Raw genomic sequence first — 26,440 nt, 5'->3', positions numbered from 1 at the left:
TACTTCCTAGATACAATAGAGGTACAGGCATTGGGTAAATATACCTGTTCTAAAGGGGAGAGATTGGCCAAAACAAAGGGGCTACAGGCCCCGTGCAAGTCCCAAATCCAACAAGGCAGTAATTAAATCTTAAAGCTCTGAAATAATCTCCTTTGAATCTATTTCTCACATCCAGGCCATGCTGCTGCAAGAGGTGGGCCCCCATGGCTTTGGCCAGCTCCACCTCTGTGGCTTTGCAGGGTACAGCCCCCCTCTTGGCTTTCACGGGCTGGCGTTGAGTGTCTGCGTTTTTTCCAGGCACATGGTGCAAGCTGTCAGTGAATCTACAACTCTGGGGTCTGGAGGATGATGGCCCTCTTCTCACAGCTCCAGTAGGCAGTGCCCCAGTGGGAACTCTCTGTGGGGGCTCCAACCCCACATTTCCCTTCTGTGCTGCCCTAGCAGAGGTTCATCCATGAGGGCTCCATCCCCCAGCAAGCTTCTGCCTGGACATCCATGCATTTCATCTGAAATCTAGGTGGAGGTTCCCAAACTTCAATTCTTGACTTCTCTGCACCTGCAGGCTCAACACCATGTGGAAGCTGCCAAGGCTCAGGGCTTGCACCTTCTGAAGCCACAGCCCAAGCTGTACCATGGCTGAAGCAGCTGGGATGTAAGGCACCAAGTATCTAGGCTGCACACAACAGAGAGGGCCTGGGCCTGGCCCACAGAACCATTTTTTCCTCCTAGGCCTCCAGGCCTGTGATGGGGAGGGCTGCCCTGAAGTTCTCTGACATGCCCTGGAAACATTTTCCCCATTGTCTTGGTGATTAACATTTGGATCCTCATTACTTATGTAAATTTCTGCAGCAGGCTTGAATTTCTCCTCAGAAAATGGGTTTTTCTTTTCTATTGCATCATCAGGCTGCAAATTTTCCAAACTTTTATGCTCTGCTTCCTTTGAATGCTTTGTCAATTAGAAATTTCTTCCACCAGATACCTTAAATTATCTCTCTCAAGTTCAAAGTTCCACAGATCTCTAGGGCAGGGGCAAAATGCTGCCAGTCTCTTTGCTAAAGCATAGCAAGAATCAAGTTTATTCCAGTTCCCCAAAATTTCCTCATCTCCATCTGAAATCACCTCAGCCTGGACTCCATTGTCCACATCACTATCAGCATTTTGGTCAAAGCCATTCAACAAGTCTCTAGGAAGTTCCACACTTTCCCACATTTTTGTGTCTCCAAACCATTCCGACCTCTGCCTCTTACCCAGTTCCAAAGTCACTTCCACATTTTTAAGTATCCTTATAGCAGCACCCCTTTCCTGGTACCAATTTACTGTATTAGTCTGTTCTCAAGCTCCTGTGAATAAATAGCTGAGACTAGGTAATTTATAAAGAAAAGAAGTTTCATTGACTCACAGTTCCACATGGCTGGAGAGGCCTCAGGAAACTTACAATCATGATAGAAGACACCTCTTTACAGGGCAGCAGGAGAGAGCCTGAGCACTGAGTGAAGGTGGGGAAGCCCCTCATAAAACCATCAGATCTTGTGAGAACTCACTCACTATCATGAGAACAGCATAGGGAAAACCACCTCCATGTTTCAATAATCTCCACCTAGTCCTGCCTTTGACATGTGGGGATTATTACAATTCAAGATGAGATTTGGGTGGGGACACAGCCAAACCACATCAGGTCTCTTTCACAGTACATTATAGTCAGGTTGTCTAAAGTCCAAGATAATGAGTGATTCCTAAAAACAGCAGGAGAAAAGCATCTATTACCTATAAAGGAAAGCCTATGAGACTAACAGTGGATTTCTCAGCAGAAACCTTACAGGCCAGAAGAGAATTGGATGATATATTCAAAGTGCTGGAAGAAAAATAGCAGCAGCCAAAAATATTTTATTCAACAAAGTTACCCTTCATAAATGAAGGAGAAATGTCTTTCCCAAATAAGCAAATGCTGAGGGAATTTGTTACCACTACACTGGTCCTGCAAGAAGTCCTCAAGGGAGCCCTAAACTTAGAAACAAAAGGACAACATTTACCATCATGAAAACACATGAAACAAAATTCATTGGTAAAGCAATCACACAAAGGAGGAAGAGAAAGAACTCAAATAGTACCACTACAGAAATCCACCAAGCCACAATGACAATAAGAGAAAAAGAAACATAGAATATTCATAACAACCAGGAAACAACAATAAGATAGGAACAAAGCCTCATATATCAATAATAACCTTGAATGAAAATGGTTTAAATTCTTCACTAAAAAGATACAGACTGATTGGAGCTAGGTGTGGTGGCTCATGCCTATAATCCCAACACTTTGGGAGGCAGAGGCAGGTGGATTGCTTGAGGCCAGGAGTTCAAGACCAGCCTGGCTAACATAGCAAAACCCCATCGCCATATCATAGCGAAACAAAAATTAGCTAGGTGTGCTGGTACGTGCCTGTAATCCCAGCTACTCGGGTGGCTGAGGCTGAGAATCACTTGAACCCAGGAGGCAGAGATTGCAGTGAGCTGAGATCACACCACTTCACTCCAGCCTGGGCGACAGAGCGAGACTCCGTCTCAAAAAAAAAAGATGATCAAACTGTATGTTGCTTACAGGAAATTCACCTTATCAGTAAAGGTACATATAGACTGAAAGTAAAGAAATGGAAATAGATATTCCATACAAACAGAAACCAAAAGTGAGCAGGAGTATCTATGCTTATTATATTACATAAAGCAGGCTTTAAGTCAAGACCAGTAACACACACACACACACACACACACACACACACACACACACACACACAGTCATTTTATAATGATAAAGGAATCAATCTAGCAAGAGGATATAACAGTTGGAAACATATATGCACCCAACACTGGAGCACCCATATTCATAAAGCAAATATTATTAGATCTAAATAGAGAGATAGCCTGCAATACAATCATAGTGGGGGACTTCAACACTCCACTTTCAGCACTAGACAGATCATCTAGACAGAAAATCAACAAATAAACATTGGACTTAAGCTGGACTTCAGACCAAATGAATCTTACAGGGATTTACAGAACTTTCTATCCAACAATTGCAGAATATAGATTCTTTTCATCAGCATACAACACATTCTCCAGGATAGACCATATGTTAGGCCACAAAACAAGCCTCAACAATTTTTTAGAAATCAAATTCATATCAAGTATCTCCTCTGACCACAATGGAATAAAACTAGAGATCAATACCAAGAGGAACTTTGGAAACTATACAAATATATGGAAATTTAAAAACATGCTCCTGAACGACAATTGAGTCAATGAAGAAATTGAGATGGAAATAAAAAAAATTCTTCAAGGAAATGAAATATACCAAAGTCTGTGGGATACAGCAAAAGTAGTGCAAAAAGGGAAGTTATAGCAGTAACTGCCTACATCAAAAAATAGAAAGATCACAAGTTAACAATCTAACAATGTACCTCAAAGGACTAAAAAAGCAAGGACAAACCAAATCCCAAATTAGCAGAAAAAAGGAATAAAGATCAGAGCAGAACTAAATGAAAAACAGACTAAGAAAATACAAAGGATAAACAAAACAAAAAGTTTGCTCTTCAAACAGATAAACAACATTGATAAATCACTAGCCAGACTAACCAAGAAAAAAAGAGAGAAGACCCAAATAAACAAAATCAGAAATGAAAAAGTAGACATTACAACTGGTAACATGAAAATACAAGAGATCATCAGGGACTATTATGAACAATTATACATAGACAAACTGGAAAAACCAGAAGAAATGGAAAAATTTCTGGACACATACAACCTACCAAGTTTGAACCAAGAAGAAATAGAAAACGCAAACAGACCAATAACAAGTAACGAGATTGAAACAGTAATAAAAAGCTTCTTAACAAAGAAAAACCCTTTACTGGATAGAGTTACAGCTGAATTCTACCAAATGTAAAAGAACTAATACCAATCCTCCTAAAAACTATTCTGAAAAATCAAAGAAGAGAGAATTCTCCCTAACTCATTCTATGAGGCCAGCATCACCCTGATACCAAAACCAGAAAAGGCCACAGCAAAAAAGAAAACTACCGGGCAGTATATCTGGTGAACATTAATACAACATTCCTCAACAAAATACTAGCAAACCAAATCCAACAGCACATCAAAAAGATAACACACCTGGCCTGGGTGTGGTGGCTCACACCTGTAATCCCAGCACTTTGGGAGGCCAAGGCAGGCAGATCACCTGAGCTCAGGAGTTCAAGACCAGCGTGGCCAACATGGTGAAAACCCATCTCTACTAAAAATACAAAAATCAGCCAGGTGTGATGGTGGGTACGTGTAATCCCAGCTACTCGGGAGGCTAAGGCAGAAGAATTGCATGAAATCAGGAGATGGAGGTTGCAGTGAGCCGAGATCACACCACTGCACTCCAGCCTGGGTGACAGAGTGAGATTGCTTCTAAAAATAATAATAATAATAACAAAAACCAAAAAAACCTCACCATAATCAAGTGGGATTTATAAAAAGGGTGCAAGGATGGCTCAATATATGTAAATCAGTAAACATGATACACCATATCAACAGAATGAAGGACAAAAACTATATGATGAACTCAATAGAAGTAGAAAAAGCATTTGATAAAATTCAACATCCCTTCCTGATACTCAAGAAATTAGGCAATAAAGGAACATGCCTCAAATTAACAAAGGGCGTATACAACAAATCCACAGCTAACATCATACTGCATGGAGAAAAGTGGAAAGCCTTTACTCTAAGAACTGGAACAAGACAAGTCACTTTTACCACTCCTATTCAACATAGTACTGGAAGTCCTAGCCAGAGCAATCAGGCAAGAGAAAGAAAGAAAAGGCATACATACTGAAAAAGAGAAACTCAAATTATCGCTGTTTGTTGATGATATGATATATGATCCTATATCCAGAGAAACCTAAAGACTCTACCAAAAAACTCTTAGATTTGATGAATGAATTCACTAAAGTTACAGGATATAAAAAATCGATGTACAAAAACCAGTCATGTTGCTATACACCAATAATGATCCAGCTGAGAAATCAAGAAGGCAATCCCAGCCAGGTGTAGTGGCTCATGCCTGTAATCCCAGCACTTTAGGAGGCTTTGGCAGTAGGATCACTTAAGGCCAGGAGTTCAAGACCAGCCTGGGCAACATAGTGAGACCCTGTATAAAAATTAAAATAGGTCAGGCGCAGTGGCTCATGCCTATAATCCCAGCACTTCGGGAGGCTGAGGTGGGTGGATCACGAGGTCAGGAGATCGAGACCAGCCTGCCAACATGGTGAAACCCCATCTCTACTAAAAATACAAAAATTAGCCGGGTGTGGTGGTGTGTGCCTGTAGTCCCAGCTACTCAGGAGGCTGAGGCAGGGGAATCGCTTGAACCCAGGAGGCAGAGGTTGCAGTGAGCCAAGATCCAGCCTGGTGACAGAGCAAGATTCTGTCTCAAAAAAATAAAAGATAAAATAAAACATTAGCCAAGTGTGGTGGCATGCACCTGTAGTCCCAGCTACTCAGAGGCTGAGGCGGGAGGATTGCTTGAACACAGGAATTCAAGGCTATAGTGAGTTGATTGTGCCACTGCACTTTGGCCTAGGTGACAGAGCAAGACCCTGTCTCCATTTTTTTAAAAGGCAATCCCATTCACAAAAGCTACAAAAAATAAAATAAAATACCTAGGAACCCATTTAACCAAGGAAGTGAAAGACCTGTACATGGAAAATTAAAAGAAACCAATGAAAGAAATTGGAGAAGACACAAAGGAAAAACATCCCATGCTCTTGGAACAGAAGAATTAATATTACTGAAATTACCATATTGCCCAAAGCAATCTACAGGCTCAACATAATATCTATCAAAATACTAACATCATTGTTCACAGAATTAGAAAAAACAATCTTAAAATTCATAAGGAACCAAAAAGAGCCTGAATAGCTGTAGTGTGTCCGGAGTTGGTTCCTTCTGGTGGGTTCTTGGTCTTGCTGACTTCAAGAAGGGAGCTGCGGACCTTCATGGTGAGTGTTACAGCTCATAAAGCTGGCATGGACCCAAAGAGTGAGCAGCAGCAAGATTTATTGTGAAGAGCAAAAGAACAAAGCTTCCACAGTGTGGAAGGAGACCCAAGTGGGTTGCTGTTGCTGTCTAGGGTGGCCAGCTTTTATTCCCATATTTGTCCCTGCCCATGTCCTGCTGATTGGTCCATTTTACAGAGCACTGATTGGTCCATTTTACAGTGTGCTGATTGGTCCAATTTACAGAGCACTGATTGGTCCATTTTACAAACCTCTACCTAGCCACAGAGAGCTGATTGGTGCGTTTTTACAGAGTGCTGGTTGGTGCATTTTACAAACTTCTAGGTAGCCACAGAGCGCTGATTGGTGCTTTTTACAATCTACAGAGCGCTGCTTGGTACATTTTACAATCCTCTTGTAAGACAGAAAAGTTCTTCAAGTCACCACCCAACCCAGAAGTCCAACTGGCTTCACTTCTCAATCCCCCCTCTAAACAGGACACCCCAGCTGCTGTTGGGAATTGGGCGATGACCACTCTAGCTAGTTCCTGCTGGATAGGGGCGAAGAAGGGCCCTGCAGTGGTAGTGTCCTCCAGAGCAGAACTCTAGGCCAGCCAAAGGGTCAGTGGGTCGGTCCAGGGGCCCTCAGTAAAAGTTGTTAACTGAGCTCATTTGGGGTTCCATTTGTAAGACCATCTGTAGCTTGACAGCCTCAATCCTACAGGAAACAAATTTGACAAGGAGGTTAAAAATACAGGGCCTGATGGCTGTCACAGGACCTAGAAAGGGGAGAAGCCATGTCACCCAACTCCAGAGGTTGGTATAAGAGTTTGAAAGGCGGCCGGGCGCGGTGGCTCATGCCTGTAATCCCAGCACTTTGGGAGGCCGAGGCAGGCGGATCACAAGGTCAGGAGATCAAGACCAACCTGGCTAACGTGATGAAACCCTGTCTCTACTAAAAATACAAAAAATTAGCCAGGCGCGGTGGCGGGTGCCTGCAGTCTCAGCTACTTGGGAGGCTGAGGCAGGAGAATGGCATGAACCCAGGAGGCGGAGCTTGCATTGAGCCGAGATAGCGCCACTGCACTCTGGCCTGGGTGAAAGAGCAAGACTCCGTCTCAAAAAAAAAAAAAAAGAGTTTGAAAGGCATTGTCTGATTTCAGAAACCTTTTCCTGTAAACGCTGGGCGGCATCTCGTACTATCGCTGACTGGTTAGTGTAAAAGCAACACTCTTCCCCTAAGAAGGTGCAGAGTCCTCCTTTCTCAGCAGTGAGGAGGTCTAGGCCCCGGAGGTTTTGGAGAGCCACTGCTGCCAAAGAGTCAATTTGGGATTGTAGAGTAAGGATAGATTTTGTTATTTCTTGTAAACTGTCTGAGAAATACTTTGAGAGTGTGTGGTAGTAAGATAGTGAAGTAGATAAACTGGCAATTCTGGTTCCTGTAGCAGTGGCCATTCCTAACCCTATAAGTAGGGTTATTAGTTGTATGGCCCTGCACTGACAGACTTCAGCTTTGAGGGGTACTAATAGGGTCTGATTTCCTCAAGATTAGAAGTTAGGATAATACATGTTACACTGTTAACTTTTAGCAAACTTTACTTTTGTCAAAAACCTTGTAAGTTTGGGATTTCAATTATTCTTTGCTATTAATAAGACTGCGTTCAGTCCATATTAACTTAGAATTGGTATAGATGGCTCCCTTCTGATTCTGTAAGTACTTTAAGGTTTGGCTGAGTGCAAACAGCTCGCATGTTTTGAGCAGACCAATTATTAAGCAACTTTCCTAACTCTGCTTCTACAATAGTTTCCTTATCACTTACTGAATACCCATTGTGTCTTTTTCCCTTAATCACCTGGGAGGAACCGTCTATCGTCCTGTCCCAAAGGGATTTCCTCCTAGGTCTGTTCGGATCTTTGTGTGGTAATTAAGATTTAGATCCCCTGTCATGAAACCTGCTGGGTTAAGGATTTTTAATAGGAAGACTATAGATTATCAGTGGCCTCAGTGCTTTTGGGCTACGCTCTTGGTTACACTGACAACAAGGTTGTATTGGAGTGTTACAGGGTTATGGAGAAGACCTTCAATTATCAATTATAGGTTTTAAATTTACCCTGATTTTTAAGGGAATAGGGTACGCACTTTTTTCTTTACTACTTCTATCTCTCTCTTTCTCTCTTTCCTTTTCTGACTGTCTCTTTCTCTCTGACTTTCTGTCTCTGTCTCTTCCTCTCTCTCTCTCTGACTCCCTTTTTGTCTCTCTGTCTCTTCCTCTCCCTCTTTCCTTCTCTCTTTGACTTTGTCTTTCCCGTCTCTGTTTCCTTCTCTGACTTTCCATCTTTCCCCCTCTCTCTTTTCTCTTTCTTTCTCTCTTTGACTTTCTGCTGGTCTTTCCCTGCCTCTGCCAGCCGCTTATGCTGCTATTCTCCCCTATCCTTCCCCATGGCTTTGGCAGTGTAAGACTGCCACCTCCTTGGGTTTTTGCGCTGCAATAATTCCATGATTTCCTTGTGATATTTAATGGGGGTTCCCCCAGAGGTTAGGAACTCCCTTTCTTTCCATATTGCAGCATGGCCATATAGGATTAGATAAGCATACTTGCTATCTGTATACACATTTATTCTTTTTCCCTTTCCCTGTTCTAAGGCTCGGGTAAGTTCCACTAGTTCTGCTAACTGATTGCTGGTCCCTGGGGGAAGAGGCTTACTTTCAAGTACTGTTACATGACTAACTATGGCATAACCTGCCCTTTGTATCCTATTATCCACAAATGAACTTCCAGCAGTATGTAAGTTAAGGTCAGGATTAGCTAAGGGGACTTCTAAGAGATCCTCTCAGGCAACATAAATCTGGACTATAATTTGTTGGCAGTCATGCTTGATTGGTTCTCCATCCTCTGGGAGAAAAGTAGCAGGGTTGAGGGCTGCACACGTGCATATTTGAAGCACCAGTCCCTCAAGGAGTAGCTCCAGGTATCTAAGCCAGTGGTTGTCTGATGGCCATAACTTCCTTTGGAACCTAGTATGCCATTTACACCATGAGTAGTCCAGACGGTGAGATTCTTTCCTTGTATTATTTTGATAGCCTCTGATACTAAGACGGCCACTGCCACAACTACCCATAAACAGTGAGGCCAGCCTTTTGCTACTACATCAGTTTCCGTACTTAGGTATTCCACTGGTTGTAGGGTTGTCCCACGAGTCTGAGTAAGGACTCCAAGTGCTAATCCTGCTCTCTCTGTGATGTATAAAGAGAAGTTTTGTCCTGTGGGAATGCTTAAGGCTGGAGCTTGTACTAGGGCCTGCTTTAAGGTTTTGAAGGCTGTTTCTGCCTCTGGTTCCCATTCTACTAGATGAGTATTTGCCCTCTGGGTCTCCTTGATTAGAGTATAGAGTGGTCTGGCCATCTCGCTGTATCTGGGGATCCATAGTCAGCAAAAGCCAGTGATTCCAAGGAACCCCTGCAATTGTTTCAATGTCTTAGGGCAAGGATAAGCCAGTATAGGCTGTATTTATTCCTTGCTGAGGGCCCTGGTTCCTCTGGCTAAGACTAGGCCTAGCTATTTGACTTATTGTAGGCAGAGTTGGGCCTTCGATTTAGATGCTTTGTACCCTCGATTAGTTAGAAAGTTTAAGAGACCTAGAGTAGCCTGCTGGCATGAGGCTTCTGAACTGGTAGCCAAAAGTAAATCATCCACATGCTAAAGGACCAGAGTGCCTGGACTCGAGAAGTGGCCTAGATCTTGGGCCAGTGCTTGACCAAACAGATGAGGGCTATTCCTAAACCCTTGGGGCAAGACCGTCCACATAAGTTGGGACGTGTGGTCTGTGGCATCCTCAAAGGCAAAGAGAAACTGGGAGTCAGAGTGCAGGGGAATACAGAAGAAGGCATCCTTGAGGTCCAGAACCATGAACCATTCTGCTTCCTCTGGTATTTGAGAGAGCAGGATATAGGGGTTGGGTACAACTGGATATAGAGGAATTACTCCTCATTAATGCATCTAAGATCTTGCACTAGTCTCCACTGACCATTCTGTTTTTGTACTCCTAGAATTGGGGTGTTGCAGGGACTGCTGCATTTTTTTTTTTTTTAATTTTTTACTAAGACTTGAGCTTTTAAATGTCTAACAATATCCTGTAATCCTTTATGAGCTTCAGGCCTTAAGGGATATTGCTTTTGATAGGGAAAAGTGGTGGGGTCTTTTAGCCTGATTTGGACTGGGTGGGTATTTTTGCCTTTCTGAATTGTCCTTCCAATGCCCAGACTTCAGTGTTGATTCCCTCCTCAAGCAGGGGACAACAAAAGGGTAACTTGTTCCCCATATTCAGGTAGATAATAGCTCCAGCTTTGGCTAATATGTCCCTCCTTAATAAGGATATGGGACTTTCAGGCATAACAAGAAAGGCATGTGAAAAGAGCAAAGTCTCCCAATTACAATTGAGGAGGTGGGAGAAATACCTGGTTACAGGCTGTCCCAGGATTCCTCGGGTGGTAATGGGCTTCGAGGACAGCCAACCAGGGCAGGAGATTAACACTGAGAAGGCTGCGCCAGTGTCCAGGAGGAAGTCAATTTCCTGTCCCTTAATGGTTAAAGGTACCTGGGGCTCAGTGACGGTGATGACATAAGCCGGTGCTTGTTCCAGGCACCCTCAGTCCTGTTGTTGGATCGTCTGGTTGGGGGATTCTGGCCTAGAGAACACTTGTCCTCTGGGGCAGTGTGCCTTCCAGTGATTGCCTCGGCATAGTGGACATGGGCGAGGGGGAAGCTTGTTTCTCACTGGAAAATCTTTTTTAAAGTGTCCTTGCAAACCACACTGATAACGAGCCCTACCAGCTGATTGGCCTGCTCCATTTTCTGTCCTCTCTGAACCACCAAGGTTTGTTTGTCTGAGGGCCATGACTAAGGCTGTGGCCTTTCTCTGATTTCACTTTTCCTTCTTGGCCTGTTCCTCTTGGTCCCTATTATAGAACACTGAGGTTGCCATGTTTAATAATGCCTCCAGATTTTGTTCAGGGCCTAGGATTTGCTGGAGCTTTCTCCTAATATCTGTGACTGTTTGGGAAATAAACTTATCTTTTAGGATCAATTGACCCTCGAGGGAGTTGGGTGACAGGGGAGTATGTTTTCTTAAGGCCTCCTGTAGATGCTTAAGGAAGACAGGAGGATTTTCTTCCTTTCCCTGAGTTATGGTGGACATCATTGAATAATTCATGGGCTTTTTCCTAATGCTCCTTAGTCCTTCTAGAACACAGGTCAACAGATGTTTGCGACACCAGTCCCCATGATCTGAGTCTAGGTCCCAGTGGGGATCTATACTGGGGATGGCTTGCTGACCAGTAGGGAATTTGTTCCTTTCTTCAGCTGTCATTCTATCATTTACTTGACTAAAATACCAGGTATCTCCAAACTCTCAGGCTGCAGCTAAAGCCACATTCTTTTCATTAAAGGCCAGGGTTTGATCTCATAGCATGACATCTCTCCAAGTGGGGGTCAAAGGTTTGCCCTAGACCCTGTAGGACATCTATGTACCTATCAAGATCATCTGAAAACTTCCCCAGGTCTACCTTAATCTGCTTTAAATCAGAGAGGGAGAAGGGCACATGTACCCAGATTGGGCCAAATTCCTCGCCCTACAGTTTGAAGGGGACATAACTGATAGCCTGGGGTTTTTTTGGTCCTTTGGAGATTTCTTTGCTTGTTTCCTTCTGGGCAGGGGAGATTACAGGAGGCTTATCATAAATAGGAAGGGGAGCTATAGGGAGGCTAGGATAATGGGGGTAAGCTGAGCAGTCCTCCTGTGGAATGTAAATTGCAAGCTTTGCATAGTTGTGGATTCTCCTTCAATGAAAAGAAAGCTTGGACATAAGGTATTTCACTCCATTTGCCTTCCCTCTTACAGAAAAGGTCAAGCTGCAGGATAGTATTGTAATTTACACTCCCCTCAGGTGGCCATTTTTCCCCATCAGAGAGAGAATATTGGGGCCAGGCCATAGTATAGAAAAAAATGAGTCACCTCTTTATCAGGGTTTGTGGGTCAAATTGGTCCCAATGGCTTAGGATGCATTTCAAGGATGAGACTGTTGATGCCTGAGTGTTTCCCATCTGGAAGAAAAAACCACCCACAGTTTTGATTTGTTTCTGCCCACGCCCCCCCGACCCCCGGCCTGCCCAAGAATCTGCAATGGTCCCTGGACCCTGCTGATCAGAATAGTTGTACTCACCGATGCAGCAGCAGAAACACCAGTTTTCCTCCTAAACCACAAGGAGGACTGAGGAAGGTTGGATTTAGTGGCCCTTACCAACACATTCTTGAAAACCTGCACCCTTGCCTTCCCTCTTAGACCACAAAGAGGACCAAGAAAAATCGAATTTAGTAGCCCTTACTGACACATTCTTGAAAACCTGTTAGAGTCCTAAGCATTTTCTCCTGTTAGTATTGGGACCTTACCCCTTTCCTATAAAGATGATGTTCCCCAAAAATGGAGTAGAGGGCCATACCCTGAGGGAGGGAAGGGATCTCCAGGGTTGGAAGAGTAACGCCTTTTGTCCTCACTTCTCATCGTATGGATAGGAAGGATATCATTTCTGAAGCTCCCATATAGCCTTTGTTAGGCCTGCTTGTCTGAGGAGGGATCCTAAAAGGATAGTTGATCTTCCCCCTGCGACGGGGCTTTGGGCAAAAATTATGTCTAATTGGTGAGCCTGGGTGCCTAACGAAGGGAACAGAGTCATGACATTTATACTAGAAATCATTCTTATCGGAGAAACTAGAAAAGCACCAGAAACAGGGAGTGCTTTCTAAAAGCGGGACTAGTCTTGGAGAAGAGAGGCAGGAGGAAGTTTGTCTGACAGGTGTTAGGACCCAGGAGGCAAGGGTCAAGACAGATAGGATAGATGGGCAAGTCTTGCTTGGGCGATGTAACTTTGAGAGTTCTGCTCATGGCTACATGGTCAACCAACATTTTCTTGGGACCTTGGAGCTGAATGGCTTTCCTCTCTGTCAACCCTTGGGTCAGCCCAGAAGTACAGGAAAAGTGGAAGCTGGTTCCAGGCAAACCAACGCTCCCAACTCAGAAGAGTCAGTGTTTGTTAGAGAGCCCTTTCCCAGAAAGCCTGACACCCATGTCTTTAGTCCGGCGGCCACTCTAGTCACTTTTAACTGGCCAACAGGTGCCTGGTGTTTAGTCCCCAAATCCTAAGGAAAAATAGGACAGAATAGCTAGCGAAAGGGGTCCAATGGTATTCACTGCTTGGCGATAGTCCCTTCTTGGTCACCAAGAAGTGTCTGGAATTGGTTCCTTCTGGTGGATTCTTGGTCTTGCTGACTTCAAGAATGAAGTCGCAGACCTTCATGGTGAGTGTTACAGCTCATAAAGCTGGCACAGACCCAAAGAGTGAGCAGCAGCAAGATTTCTTGTGAAGAGCGAAAGAACAAAGCTTCCACAGCATGGAAGGAGACCCAAGTGGGTTGCTGCTGTTGGCTGGGGTGGCCAGCTTTTATTCCCTTATTGGTTCCCACCCATGTCCTGCTGATTGGTCCATTTTACAGAGCACTGATTGGTCCATTTTACAGTGTGCTGATTGCCAGATTGGAGTGCTGATTGGTCCATTTTACAAACTTCTAGCTAGCCACAGAGAGCTGATTGGTGCATTTTTACAGAGTGCTGATTGGCACACTTTACAAACTTCTAGGTAACCACAGAATGCTGATTGGTGCATTTTAAAATCCTAGTTATAGAGCGCTGATTGTTGCATTTTACAATCCTCTTGTAAGACAGAAAAGTTCTCCAAGTCCCCACCCCATCCAGAAGTCCAGCTCTGGATGCACTAGCAACCTTGAGTGAAAAGAACAAAGCTGGAGGCATCACATTACCTTACTTCAAAATATATTACAAGGGTGTATGAACAAAAATAGCATGGTACTGGTATAAAAATAGACACATAGACCAATGGAATAGAACAGAGAACCCAGAAATAAAGCCACATATTTATAGCCAACGAATCTTTAACAAAGCTGACAAGAACTTATATTGGGGAATGGAAACCCTCTTCAATAAATAGTGCTGGGAAAATTGGGTAGTCACATGCAGAAGAATGAAACCAGACCCCTATCTCTCACCATATACAAAAACCAACTCAATATGGATTAAAGACTTAAATTCAAGATTTGAAACTATGAAAATACTAGAAGAAAACCTAGGGAAAACTCTCCTGGACATTGGTCTAGGCAAAGAATTTATGACTAAGACCTCAAAAGCACAGGCCATAAACACAAAAATAGACAAATGGGACTCTATTAAACTAAAAGGCTTCTGCGAAGCAAAAGAAACAATCAACAGAATAAAGAAACAACCTGTTGAATGGGAGAAAATATTTGCTAAGTATTAGTCCAACAGGGGACTAATATCCAGAATATACAAGGAACTCAAACAACTGAACAGGAACAAAATCCCAAATAATCCCATTAAAAAGTAGACAAAGGACATGCATAGACATTTTTGAAAAGAAGACATATAAATGGATAACAGCATATGAAAAAATGCTCAATATCACTTATCATCAGAGAAATACAAATAAAAGCCACAATGATATAATTATCTTATCCCAGCTGGAATGGCTACTACTATAAAGACAAAAAATAATGTTGACAAGGATGCAGAGAAAACAGAACTCTTTTTTATTTTATTTTATTTTTTATTTTTGGAGACAAGGTCTCACTCTGTTGCCCAGGATGGAGTGCAGTGTCACGATCATGGCTCAGTGGAGCCTTCACCTCCTGGGCTCAAATGATCCTCCTACTTCAGCCTCCTGAAGAGCTGAGACCACAGGCATGCACCACCACGTCTGCCTAATTTTTTGATTTTTTTTTTTTTTTTTGGTAGATACAAGCAGGGTCTCCCTATGTTGGTCCAGGATGGTCTCAAACTCCTGAACTCCAGTAGTCCTCCCTCCTTGGCCTCCCATAATGCTGGGATTACAGGCATGCACCACCACATCTGGCCAAAAAGGGAACTCTTATACACCATTGGTGGGAATGTAAACTAGCACAGTTATTATGGAAAACAACAGTATAGAGATTTCTCTAAAACCTAAAAACAGAATTACTATGTGATCCTGCAATCCAGTACTGGATAGCTACCCAAAGGAAAAGGAATCAATATATTAAAGGAATACCTCCATTCTTGTTTATTACTGCACTATTCTTAAAAGAGAAGATACAGAATCAATCTAAGCATTCATCAATGGATGAATAGATAAAGAAAATGTAGTATATATACACAATGAAATACTATTTGGCCATTAAAAAGAATGAAATTGGCCAGGCACGGTGGCTCATGACTGTAATCCTAACACTTGGAGAAACTGAGGAGGGAGGATTGCTTGAGCCCACGAGTTTGAGACCAGCCTGGGCAACATAGTGAGACCTTGTCTCATAAATTTTAATTAAAAAAAAAAAAAGAAATCCTGTCATTGGCTGCATTGTGGATGGATCTGGATATAGCTTGAGTGAACTAAGCCAGGCACAACAAGACAAACATATATTCTCGGCCGGGCGCGGTGGCTCACGCTTGTAATCCCAGCACTTTGGGAGGCCGAGGCGGGTGGATCACGAGGTCAGGAGATTGAGACCACAGTGAAACCCCGTCTCTACTAAAAATACAAAAAGTTAGCCCGGCGTGGTGGCGGGCGCCTGTAGTCCCAGCTACTTGGAGAGGCTGAGGCAGGAGAATGGCGTGAACCCGGTAGGCGGAGCTTGCAGTGAGCCGAGACTGCGCCACTGCACTCCAGCCTGGGCGACAGAGCGAGACTCTGTCTCAAAAAAAAAAAAAAAAAAAAGACAAACATATATTCTCACTTATATGTGGAAACTAAAATATTTGATTTTATGGCAGTAGAGAGATAGATAACAGAGACTGGGAAGGGTGAGTAGGGAGCTGGGGTGGGTGGGTGAAGAGAACTGGGTTAAAGGGTACAAACATACAGATAGAATAAACTCAATGTCTGATAGGTGAGTAGGGTGACTATATTTAAGAATAATGTATTGATCTTGGGTGATGGATACCTAAATGCCATTACTTGAACAATACACATTATATACATGCAACAAAATTTCTCATGTCCTCCATGAATTTGTACAAAAATACCTGTAAAAATCAAATTAAACTAAAATCCTTGACTGATAATTCCATTATCTCTGTCACTTCTGTATCTGTTCCTATTGAATGATTTTCCTGCTTCTTTTGGGTCACATTTTCCTGCTTCTTCCTATGCTTAGTAATTCTTTTATTAGATGTTGGGCATTTAAAATATTTTTTTACTGAGTGCCAGATTGATAGAATTTCTTTAAAAAGTGATGGTTCCTCTGGTGGGTAGTTAAATTAACTTATGGATCAGGTTGATCATGTCAAGGCTTGTTCCTTTAGCTTAGTATTGTGGTTTACAATAGCCTTTATTATCTAAGGCTGGTTTAGCTCCACTACTATGGAGTGACTCTCTGGGTCTCTACTGAATGTTCTGAGTTTTCCATGAAGACTCCAATTTTGCTGGGTGGAGCTAAACATTTCCCCGTCCTGTGTGAATTCTTGGAGGTTCTCAGGTATGTCATATACTTTGTTGTATCCTGCTCCCTCTTGTGCAGAGGCTGGCCCACACAGCTTTTGTTGCTGTTAGTAGTAGTTTGTCTCTATTTGCTTGTATTTTGATGTTTTGAGGGAAATCTTGTCACCTAGTTTTTCAGTGAGTGCACTTGGATGGTCTGGTTTTTTCCATACAGTTGCTCTGTGTTTTTAATTTTTATTTATTTATTTTAATTAATTAATTATTATTTTTTTTTGAGACATTCAAGTCTCGCTTTGTCACCAGGCTGGAGTGCAGTGGCATGATTTTGGCTCACTGCAACCTCCACCTCCTGGGTTCAAGTGATTCTCCCACCTCAGCCTCCTGAGTAGCTGGGACTACAGGTACGTGCCACCATGCCCAGCTAATTTTTGTATTTTTAGTAGAGACGGGGTTTCACCACGTTGGCCAGAATGGTCTCGATCTCTTGACCTTGTGATCCACCCGCCTTGGCCTCCCAAAGTGCTCAGATAACAGGCGTGAGCCACCGTGCCCTGCCTCATTTTTATTTATTTTTAACAAATGGGGGTCTCACTATGTTGTCCAGGCTAGTCTTGAACTCCTGGGCTCAAGTGATGCTCCTGCCTCAGCCTCCCGATGTGCTGGGATTACAGGCATAAGCCACCATGCCCAGCTTACTCTGTGTTTTCATGTGAAGATTTTGAAAGATTCAAAAACAATGCAGCCAACAACCTAACCATCATCTTCCTAGTCTGGTAGAAGTTTTAAGGGCCAGCGTTTACCATGCTCTCTTTCCCTTGTCTCTCCAATAGTAGAAACATGTATCAAAAGGTAGCCCTCTTAGTCTGCGTCCCTGAGTTATTACAATGAGTAGAGCTTGTTTGTTGACCTCCAATGGACATGTATCATGAGAAAGATATAAATTTTGTTATTTTAAGCCATTAAGGTTTTGGGATTTTTCCATTAGCACAGCAGAATCTAATCTCTCTTGAGAGATAGAGAGTGTTAGCTTTCTACCCAAGCCAATTCATTTTTTTGACCTCAAGTAACTACCATTAAGTTAAGAGAAGGGGGCAGGGAGAAGTACCAGGTCTAGGAAGAAAATAAATAACGCAAAGAAATAAAGCACTTTGAGAACTATGTCTAGGAAATAACAGCTTATTAAGTCTTGGGGGAATTGTATTACCAAAGAAAGCATACACTGCCCACCCCTCCCTCCACAATTATACACTGTGAATGGTACTCTCATAAAATTGTTTCATTTCGTATTGCTATGCCTAAATTACCCACTACAGTGTATGTCTAACCAGGGCCTCTCAGAAACTGAGAGAGGGTGAGGCCACTTACATTTTCTCAAATGAGGAAATCCCCAAATAACATTATAAAAATTGTGGTTGCTTGCAAAGTTTATCTTGCTAAATGAATGTATTTAATCCCTTAATAGCATTCATTATATAGATGCCAAGTCTTATTACAATGCTATAGTTTTCCATCTTCTTCCATAGCTTGATACTAAAGAATGTCACGTTCAACTGATTCTTCCCAATTTCTTGGTTTCTGGTCTTGATTGTTGAAGAGTGGGGAAGCCAGGGAATAGTGGTCCTAACACACTGAATGCCTTAATGGCAGAACTCACTGCCAGAAATTCTACAGCAGACATTTGGTGTTTGGGATTTTTTTTGCCTTTCAGTTTTTGGTCACCCCATGTCTGATATCAAATGTGATATTTAGCGATCTTGTAGTCATTCAAAAGAACAGAAAACCCAAATAGAACTCGTTTTTCAAATATCCATTATCACCTTCCTCAACCAGCCTAGTATTTGCTTGATGAGCTCATGATCAAAATGGTGGCAGGGAATTCACTTCGGTTACTATATGGAAGATTTATTTAAGGCAAGAATGAATTCAGAGGACCAGTTAAGCTCCCTTCTGGTTCACTGCTATTGCAACAGTCCAGATATAAGACAATGTTGCAGTAGTATACATGGAAAAAAGTAGTCAGATGGTGGATACGCTTTTGAGGACATTTTGCTGATGGACTGTATATGGGAGGAATCAAGTATTGTTACCGAAACACCAGGGGTTTGGTCTAGGTCCTGCTGCTTGGTGCACAGAAAGCCAATCACTGAGATGACAAGTATTGCCAAGGAAGAAGGCTTTAATCAGGTGCTGCAGCCAAGGAGATGGGAGTGCAGTCTCAAATCCATCTCCTTGACTGACCAAAACCAAGGGTTTATATAGCAGGAAAGAAATGTAACAATATGTAAGAAAACAGGAACATGGGAGGGACAAGGAAGCAATCATGGTGACTGAGGGGCCCAGCATCTAATGCAGTGATCTGGTTTCAGTTCTTTTGATACTTTTTATGGCTTCAGTTCTTTGATACTTTTTGTGAGAGGCCTGAAGGAAGGAACTCCGATAAAACAAATAAGTTTCAAGCTTTAACTGCAAAAGGGTCAACTTCTATAATCCCAGCACTTTGCGAGGCTGAGGCAGGCAGGTCACCTTAAGTTGGGAGTTCAAGACCAGCCTGGCCAACATGATGAAACCCTGTCTCTACTAAAAATACAAAACTTAGCTGGGCATGGTGGCATGCCTGTAATCCCAGCTACTTGGGAGGCTGAGGAAGGAGAATCACTTGAACCCAGGAGGTGGAGGTTGCAGTGAGCCGAGATCGTGCCACTGCACTCCAGTGAGGGCAATAAGAGCAAAACTCTGTCTCCAAAACAAAAACAACTGTCTATGGGACTCTTTGGCTGGTTTCAGTAGGACTCATAAGGTTCTGATTTGAGCAATGGTGTAGTTGCTTATGCCATTGATTCTGACAGGGAAAACTGGGGGGGAGATTTATGGGGAAAATGAGGACTTCTGCTTTGGCTAGGTCAAATTTGAGATGCCTGGTAGGCTACCAACTACAGTTGTCAAGTAAGCAGTTGGATATAAATTTGGAGTTCCCAGACAGGTCAGAGTGGAAGACACAGATACTTGGGCAGCTTGGACCACTCTGAGCTCTTATTATGATACCTGACCTGGTATGGAGTAGAAGAGAGGAACCAGCCAATCTAATTTTTGGCACATGGATAAAAGTTGATACCTTTCAGTCCATATTGGAATGGAGATAACGATTTATACTCCGTAGAAAAGACACTTAAACTGGATATGGAATTACTTCCGTTATCACAGTCTATCACTGTGGCCTCCTGTGGTATTACCAGATACCTTATACACAGCTAGGGTGTCCCATACAACACTGCTTCTTGCTTGGCACACAGTCGCATAGTATTCAATCCTGTGTTAAATGGCTTAGATAATAAGTCACCTGTAGGGATTCTAGCAAACAGGGACCATCATTTTTCACATAGGATTTCCCAGAACTGGAAGGGACTTTTAAAGACCCAGAAATCTTTCTGGGCAGTGCCTCCAAAGTGTGGTCCCTGAGGTGTTCCTGCTGCTCTGGTGACCGGGGGTAGTTGACCCTATTTCAGTGTCAATCAGAACAATATACATTCCTTTGTAAACTTTTTTTTTTTTTTTTTGAGAGAGAGTCTCACTCTGTCACCCAGGATGGAGTGCAGTGGTGCAATCTCAGCTCACTGCAACCTCCACCTCCCTCCTGGGTTCAAGCAATTCTCCTGCCTCAGCCTCCTATCGAGTAGTTGGAATTACAGGTGTGTGTCACCATGCCCAGCTAATTTTTGTATTATTTAGTAGAGATAGGTTTTCGCCATGTTGGTCAGGCTGGTCTCGAACTCCTGACCCCAAGAGCCTCCAGGGCCTCTAAAAGTGCTGGAATTACAGGTGTGAGCCACCTCGCCCCGCCTATAGTGAACATTTACATAAGATTTTGTTTGAATAGGTTTCTGCCATTAAGAAGATGCAAAATCCTGAGGGAGTCTTACCTCTTCACTTTGCATATGGGAAAACTGAGGCTCAGAGAAGTGAAATGACTGAGACCTCCAGGTGCCACCTCCCTTTCAGGTGCTCCTGCCCTGTTCCAAGCAAGGATGTGCCAAGTCAAGAGAAGACAGAGGACAATTAATGTTATCTGAGGATCTCGGAGCCTCATCCCTGAGCTATGATGGTCTTTCCCTCTTTAGTTGGGAGCCCCATCACGGTCCTCTGAAGCTCTAGTTGTGTGATAAGGAGGGCGGAATCTGAGACAGAGAACGATGGCCCTCCAAGGAGGGAGTTCGGGGTGAGGACAACAGCAAAACCATGTGCTAGACAAGATCTTCAACTGCAGGGCTCTGGAGGCAACTGGGAAGTTTTGAAAGTGCAGATTGAAGCTCAGGGCCGCTGCGGGCGGCGCAGGAACTGCAGAAGGCAAGATAGGATTAAGGAGGGCAAGCAGGTTGCCAGAGGCCCTTTTCCACCTGCTGGGCTTGGAGGGGCGGGACTCTGCCCGTTCCCTCACTTGGTTGGGTTTAAATCACCACTCCCCGCCCTAGCTGTGCCTTTGAGTGTGTGGCCAGGGATTGCAGACGGGGGACTGCTTGTCAGTTCAGGGAAGTCAGCCTCTTTCTGCCACTTAATTCCCCATCAGTAGAGATCCAACTTTCCCACGGTTCACTGTCACTCCGTTGCACAGGTGGGGAATCCAAGGCGCGGTGGGGTCTGGGCCAGAGTCCCGGGGCTATCCACTCATTTCGGGGTTGTAGGGTAGCATGTGTCAGGAGTGTGGGCTCGAGCGTGCGGGGCACTAACTGCGAGTGCAGTGGCCACAGGCTCCCGGGCAAAGTGGTCAGAAGTCCATTCCTGCCACCTCCGTCCGCGCGCCCTGCCATGTCCTCCAGCAGGGTGGTGCACGCCGTCCTCCCACAAAGCGCGGGATGGGGGCGGGGCCTCCGTGTTGTTGTTTCTCAGGGGCCCCGCCCCTCAGGGGGGCGCGGACCACGCGGCTGGAGGGCCCGCCTCCCCTCCCCCTCCCCGCCCAGCCCTCCCGCCCGCCTCTTTGTATCCAACATCCGGGTTTCCCCGCTGGCTCGGCTCCGTGGCCGCCGCTCAGGAGCCATTTTGGACTCGGTTCAGCTCCCCTCCCCCCACCCCTCCCCCCGTTCATGGCCCCTCCGGACTCGGCCCCTGCGCCCGGGGCCCGGGCCCAGCCCCGCCGCGCTATGCCTGAGTCGGGCGTGCCCCGGCCCGTGCCCCGCCGCCGCCCCCCGGCCCCCGCGTCGCCCCGGAGCCCGGGCCGCAGCCTGCGCCGCCCGCAGCGGCCCTGAGCTCGGCCCCGCTGACCGGCCCTTGGAGCCCTAACGCTGCTTGGGTACGAAGGCGCAGGAAGCGCGCAGGGAACGAGACCGAAGGAAGGAGCGGGAAGGAGAGCGCAGCCGCCGCCTGGCCCTGCGCGCCCCGGGAGCGCCGTGCGGCCCTGCCCGCGGGCTCCGGGTGTGCGCGGGGCGGCGCCGCGGAACATGACGGCGCCCTGGGCGGCCCTCGCCCTCCTCTGGGGATCGCTGTGCGCGGGTAAGAACTGGGCGCGGCGCGGGGACGCCGAGAGGGCGCGCGGAGCTGGCCTCTGGCGCCGCGCGGTGTTTACCAACAAAGGGCGGGCCCGCGGCCTCGTCGCCGCGCCACCTGTATTCAGCTCGCACCTCCCGGGGCGGGGGCTGGGGGCGCGGTGGGCGCCCGGCTCGCCGATCTTGGGGGCACGATCTTGTCTGTGCAGTAATCTGCGGGGTTCTGGTTCCTAGAGGCGCCCCTGCGATGGGGGCCAGGGCGCGGAGCCTCAGGGTCAGAGTTCGGGCTACGCGGGCGCGTGGATCCCAGGGAAAGAGTGAGGAAAACCTGAGCGTGGGGAAGACGGCCAAGAGGGGTGGGCAGATCTCATTGGGGGTGGCAGGATTGTAGGTGCAGCAGCAGCAGCATGCGGGGAGGGTTGCACGTCCCTCAGAGTCACTAAGTGTAGCGAAGCGAAGGGGACGGCTTCACGCAGCCCAAAGTCCCCTGCATCTCTCGCCACCAGTCTGCGTCGCGTTACCGGCCCGGCGGGCTGTTGGTGCTGGCTCCCACCTGCTCCCTCTTTCCCTGCCGTTGGCCCCGGGATGCGGAGTGTGGTCGCTTCGCGGGACCGCTTTGTTTGGGCACTTGGGAGGGGAGGGGGTGGGTAATATGGAAAACCAACAGGTCCCGGTTCGTTCGGGCCTCCGGGAGGCACGTGGCGGGGTGGGTGACCAGCGCTCAGCTCGCCGGCGGCTGCGGGCGTGTGGTTGGAGGTGTTCGGCCAGCGCATGTGTGTTTGGGGGTATGTGGGCGCGGGCGTAAACAAGCGGAGTTCCGCTTGGAAAGCTTGTTTCTCCTACGGCCCAAGCACCGATTTCCCTCTCCCAGTGGTGCCAGGGTACGCCTAACCCCGGCGGGCGCGCCGGGACGTCCCCTGGCCAGTCCTGGGAAACGTGGGGAGCTGGGCATTGAAGCTCTGGCGAGAAGGTCGGGGCGGCTGGTACCCGGCCGCCGGGTCCTGCGCGTCTTTGTTCCCAGCCCCCATTACACATGCAGCGCGGGTCCCCCGCCGCCCACGGTGGCAGCAGCCTGGAGTCTGGGAAACCCTCGAGGGGCGGGGCCGGGAGTGCAGGGGCGGGGCCGGAGTCCCCACGCTGCTGCGGGGGTTGGGATTTGGGATCTCCGTCCCTTTCCCACCCTAGTTCTACCTCCTCCTGTGCGTCGCCGTGAGGCTTAGTTTACCCCGAAAGCGAGTGAGTTCTGTAGGGTAGTAGCGCGCGCGCAGCCTGAGTGCGGAAACCGAAGGGCAAAGACCAACTGGCACCTGAGTACCGTATGGAAGAGGGCGTTGCAGCTCTCCTGGAGCGGCTTCTTGTGTGCTGGAAGCAAAGTGGTGGTCTTGTTGGACTTTCTGCTCCTCTTTTTTGCCCCGCTCCCTTGGGATGCCTTTTCCCCAAGAAGGAGGGCTCGAAAGTGAAAGGGGAGTCATTGGTCTGCTAGAGGGAGGGCGGCAGCAAGCTGACTTGATAGGCAGACAGCAGCCCACCTGACTGCCTCCAGACCCGATGGGTGCGTGATTCCTGGAAGTGCTGGGGCTCTTCCAAGCCCAGGCCTTTAGGAGAGCTTTCTCCCAAGACAGGACAGCTTCAGACCTGGGATCTGGGGATCACACCAGTCTCACACCTCCCTCCTTAGGCAGGGCAGGGTGGCATCAGACCCCTGGAAGGACTGTATGTGCTTTCTGAATTTTCTCTGCTTCAGTCACCTAGGTTGGGCAGTGCTGAGCAGTGTACCCTGCCAGGGGGCAGTCAGAGTCACACTATAAGGACCTGTATTCCTGCCCTGGGAGGAAGGTGGGGGTCACTGGGTATTTCTTGTAGTCACATCAGCCAGTCCCTGACCTGTGGGGAACTGTGAAAAGAGCTGCCCCAGGCCCAGTTTGGAGCAGACCTGACCGTCCTGTTGCTTTGGCTTCAGGGATGCCCTTTTATTTCATGCTTCTGGCTTGCTGTTTGGAATAACCCCCACCCTGTGCAGCACACAATGGCCTGCTAGAAGGAACATCTAGAAGAGTGCTGTCTGGGCGACAGAAATAGTATATGAACTATGGATAGATACAAAACAACGTTTTCTAGTAGTCATGTTAATAAAGGGAAGAAGAAACAGCTGTGTCTTAGCTGGGGCTGCCATAACAAAATACTATAGACTGGTGGCTTAAACAGCAGGAATTTATATTTATATTGTCAAAGTTCTGGAAGCTCTAAATCTGAGCCCAGGGTGCAGGGTGCTGGCATGGTTGGGTTCTGGTGAGGACCCTCTTTCTGGCTTGCAGACATCTGCCTTCTTTTTTTTTTTTGAGGTGGAGTCTCGCTCAGCTGCCCAGGCTAGAGTGCAATGGCGTGATCTCAGCTCACTGCAAGCTTGCCTCCCGGGTTCACGCCATTCTCTAGCCTCAGCCTCCCGAGTAGCTGGGACTACAGGCACCCACCACCACGCCCGGCTAATTTTTTTTGTATTTTTAGTAGAGATGGGGTTTCACTGTGTTGGCTAGGATGGTCTCGATCTCCTGACCTCGTGATCCGCCCATCTCGGCCTCCCAAAGTGCTGGGATTACAGGCGTGGGCCACCGCGCCAGGCCGACATCTGCCTTCTTACTGCATTCTCACATGACAGGGGTGGGGTGGGGCAAGGGGCTGTTTTCCTATTTTTGTAAGACTGTGAATCCTGTCCTCATTACCTGACGGCCCCACCCTCATGACTTAATCTAACCCTCACTACCCCCCAAAGGTCCCATCTCCAAATACCATTACACTGGGGGTCAGAACTTCATTGTATGAATTTTGGGGGGACACATTCTTTCCATGAGATGGAATGAACTTAAATAGTGTATTTTACTGGCCTGGCGCAGTGGCTCATGCCTGTAATCCCAGCACTTTGGGAGGCTGAGGTGGGAGGATCACGAGGTCAACAGATCGAGACCATCCTGGCCAACATGGTGAAACCCGTCTCTACTAAAAATACGAAAATTAGCTGGGTGTGGTGGCACATGCCTGTAGTCCCAGCTGCTCCAGAGGCTGAGGCAGGGGAATCTCGTGAACCCGGGAGGTGGAGGTTGCAGTGAGCCGAGATCATGTCGCTGCCCTGCAGCCTGGTGACAGAGTGAGGCTCCGTCTCAAAAGAAAAAGTATATTTCACTGAATTTGATATATACAGAGTAATTTCAGCCTGAAATCAGTATTAAAATGAGACATTTTGCATTCCATTTTTGTACTGTCATCAAAATCCAGTGTATGCCTTACAGAACATCCTCAACTCTAACTTTCCACATTTCCAGTGCTCTGCAGAACATTTGGTTAGTGGCTACCATATTGGACAATGGAATCTCAGAAGGGAAGGTAGAATTTATGGTGTAATAAATGTCACATGGTGCTTGTCACAAGATCAGTCAGTGGTTAGTTGGTTCTTTAATAATTCTTTAAGTCTTTTGTAGTCTGTGCATGGCCGAGTGTCCTTGGGAAACAAGCCATTTGGCTCTTGCATTTCAGTGGACATCCTGGACACTCAATGCTGTATCCTACAGGAACTCCTGACACCTGTCTCTGTACTCTGTACTTGGGGTTCAGATCAAAGGGCCTATGGGGGTGGGGTAAACAGTATTCTAAGTGAAGTATCCAGAGCTCTTGGAGAGGGACCTGCCTCCTGTCCGTCCCATCAGGAAGTACAGGCCCTGATTACTCTTGATAGGCTGACCCAAAGAAGTTTGACCCAAAGAAGTTTCTTGGCCACTTCCTTGGGGGAGGGCGGAGGGAGTGTGCTCATGAAGTGAAGTGACCTTCATCCCTCAGGCCTAGTGTAGTGGTAGCTGCGAAGGACATGGGCTACAGAGCCATGGGCCGTGGGTGCCCCTCCCAGAGAAGAGTGTTTTCTGCTACCTGTCCTTGTATCTGCTGGGCACTCGAGGCTCTGCCTTGTCTGGATGGGCTGCCCTTTGGGAGGAATGGGTATCCTCCCTAGCTCTTAGGGGCCCTTTCAAGACAGATGATGTGAGAAACCTGCCCATCTTTCCAGGCCCTATAGCTGGGTAAAAAACATAAGATCTAAACCCCATGGCCTCTCATCACTTGGGTGGGCCTCTATTGTGTACTACTCTGTGGGTCTTTCTGGGCATCAAGAATCTCCAAAAGCATCTGGACCTCCGCTGGCACTTCACCTAAGGAACTCCCGTTATAAGGAGCCAATGAAGAGCCCACATTCTATACAGTGGTTTTTTGATGTCATAGACCCCTCTGAGAATCTGATGAAAGCTGTGGACCCTTGCCCCAGGAAAATGTAAATCGGTATATGTGTGCATGTGTGTGTACATTATATGCACCCACTCTGTTTTGTACAGATACTGG

At 46.3% G+C, this 26,440-nt stretch overlaps 1 protein-coding gene across 4 annotated transcripts in view; it reads left to right on the top strand.

Annotated features, from left to right (window-relative positions):
- ACVR2B (activin A receptor type 2B) overlaps positions 1–26,440 on the top strand; it is a 76,966-nt gene that overhangs the window by 11,580 nt on the left and 38,946 nt on the right. The window contains exon 1 of one of the 4 annotated variants that reach the window (XM_032162055.2): positions 21,467–22,067. The exons of 1 other annotated variant lie outside the window; for it this stretch is intronic. In XM_032162055.2, the coding sequence (XP_032017946.1) occupies positions 22,016–22,067 (52 nt within the window). In that variant the 5' untranslated portion in view covers positions 21,467–22,015. Of the gene's footprint in view, positions 1–21,466; positions 22,068–22,218; positions 22,378–23,537; positions 23,613–26,440 lie in introns of those variants that run through there. 2 more of the 4 variants (XM_058442853.1, XM_058442854.1) reach the window with 2 other exon arrangements.

This window comes from Hylobates moloch, unplaced genomic scaffold (assembly GCF_009828535.3).
Source record: "Hylobates moloch isolate HMO894 unplaced genomic scaffold, HMol_V3 SCAFFOLD_8, whole genome shotgun sequence".
NCBI classification, from domain to species: domain Eukaryota; kingdom Metazoa; phylum Chordata; class Mammalia; order Primates; family Hylobatidae; genus Hylobates; species Hylobates moloch.
Note: the sequence above shows the minus strand (reverse complement) of the source record. Positions and strands in the feature narration are given on the sequence as shown.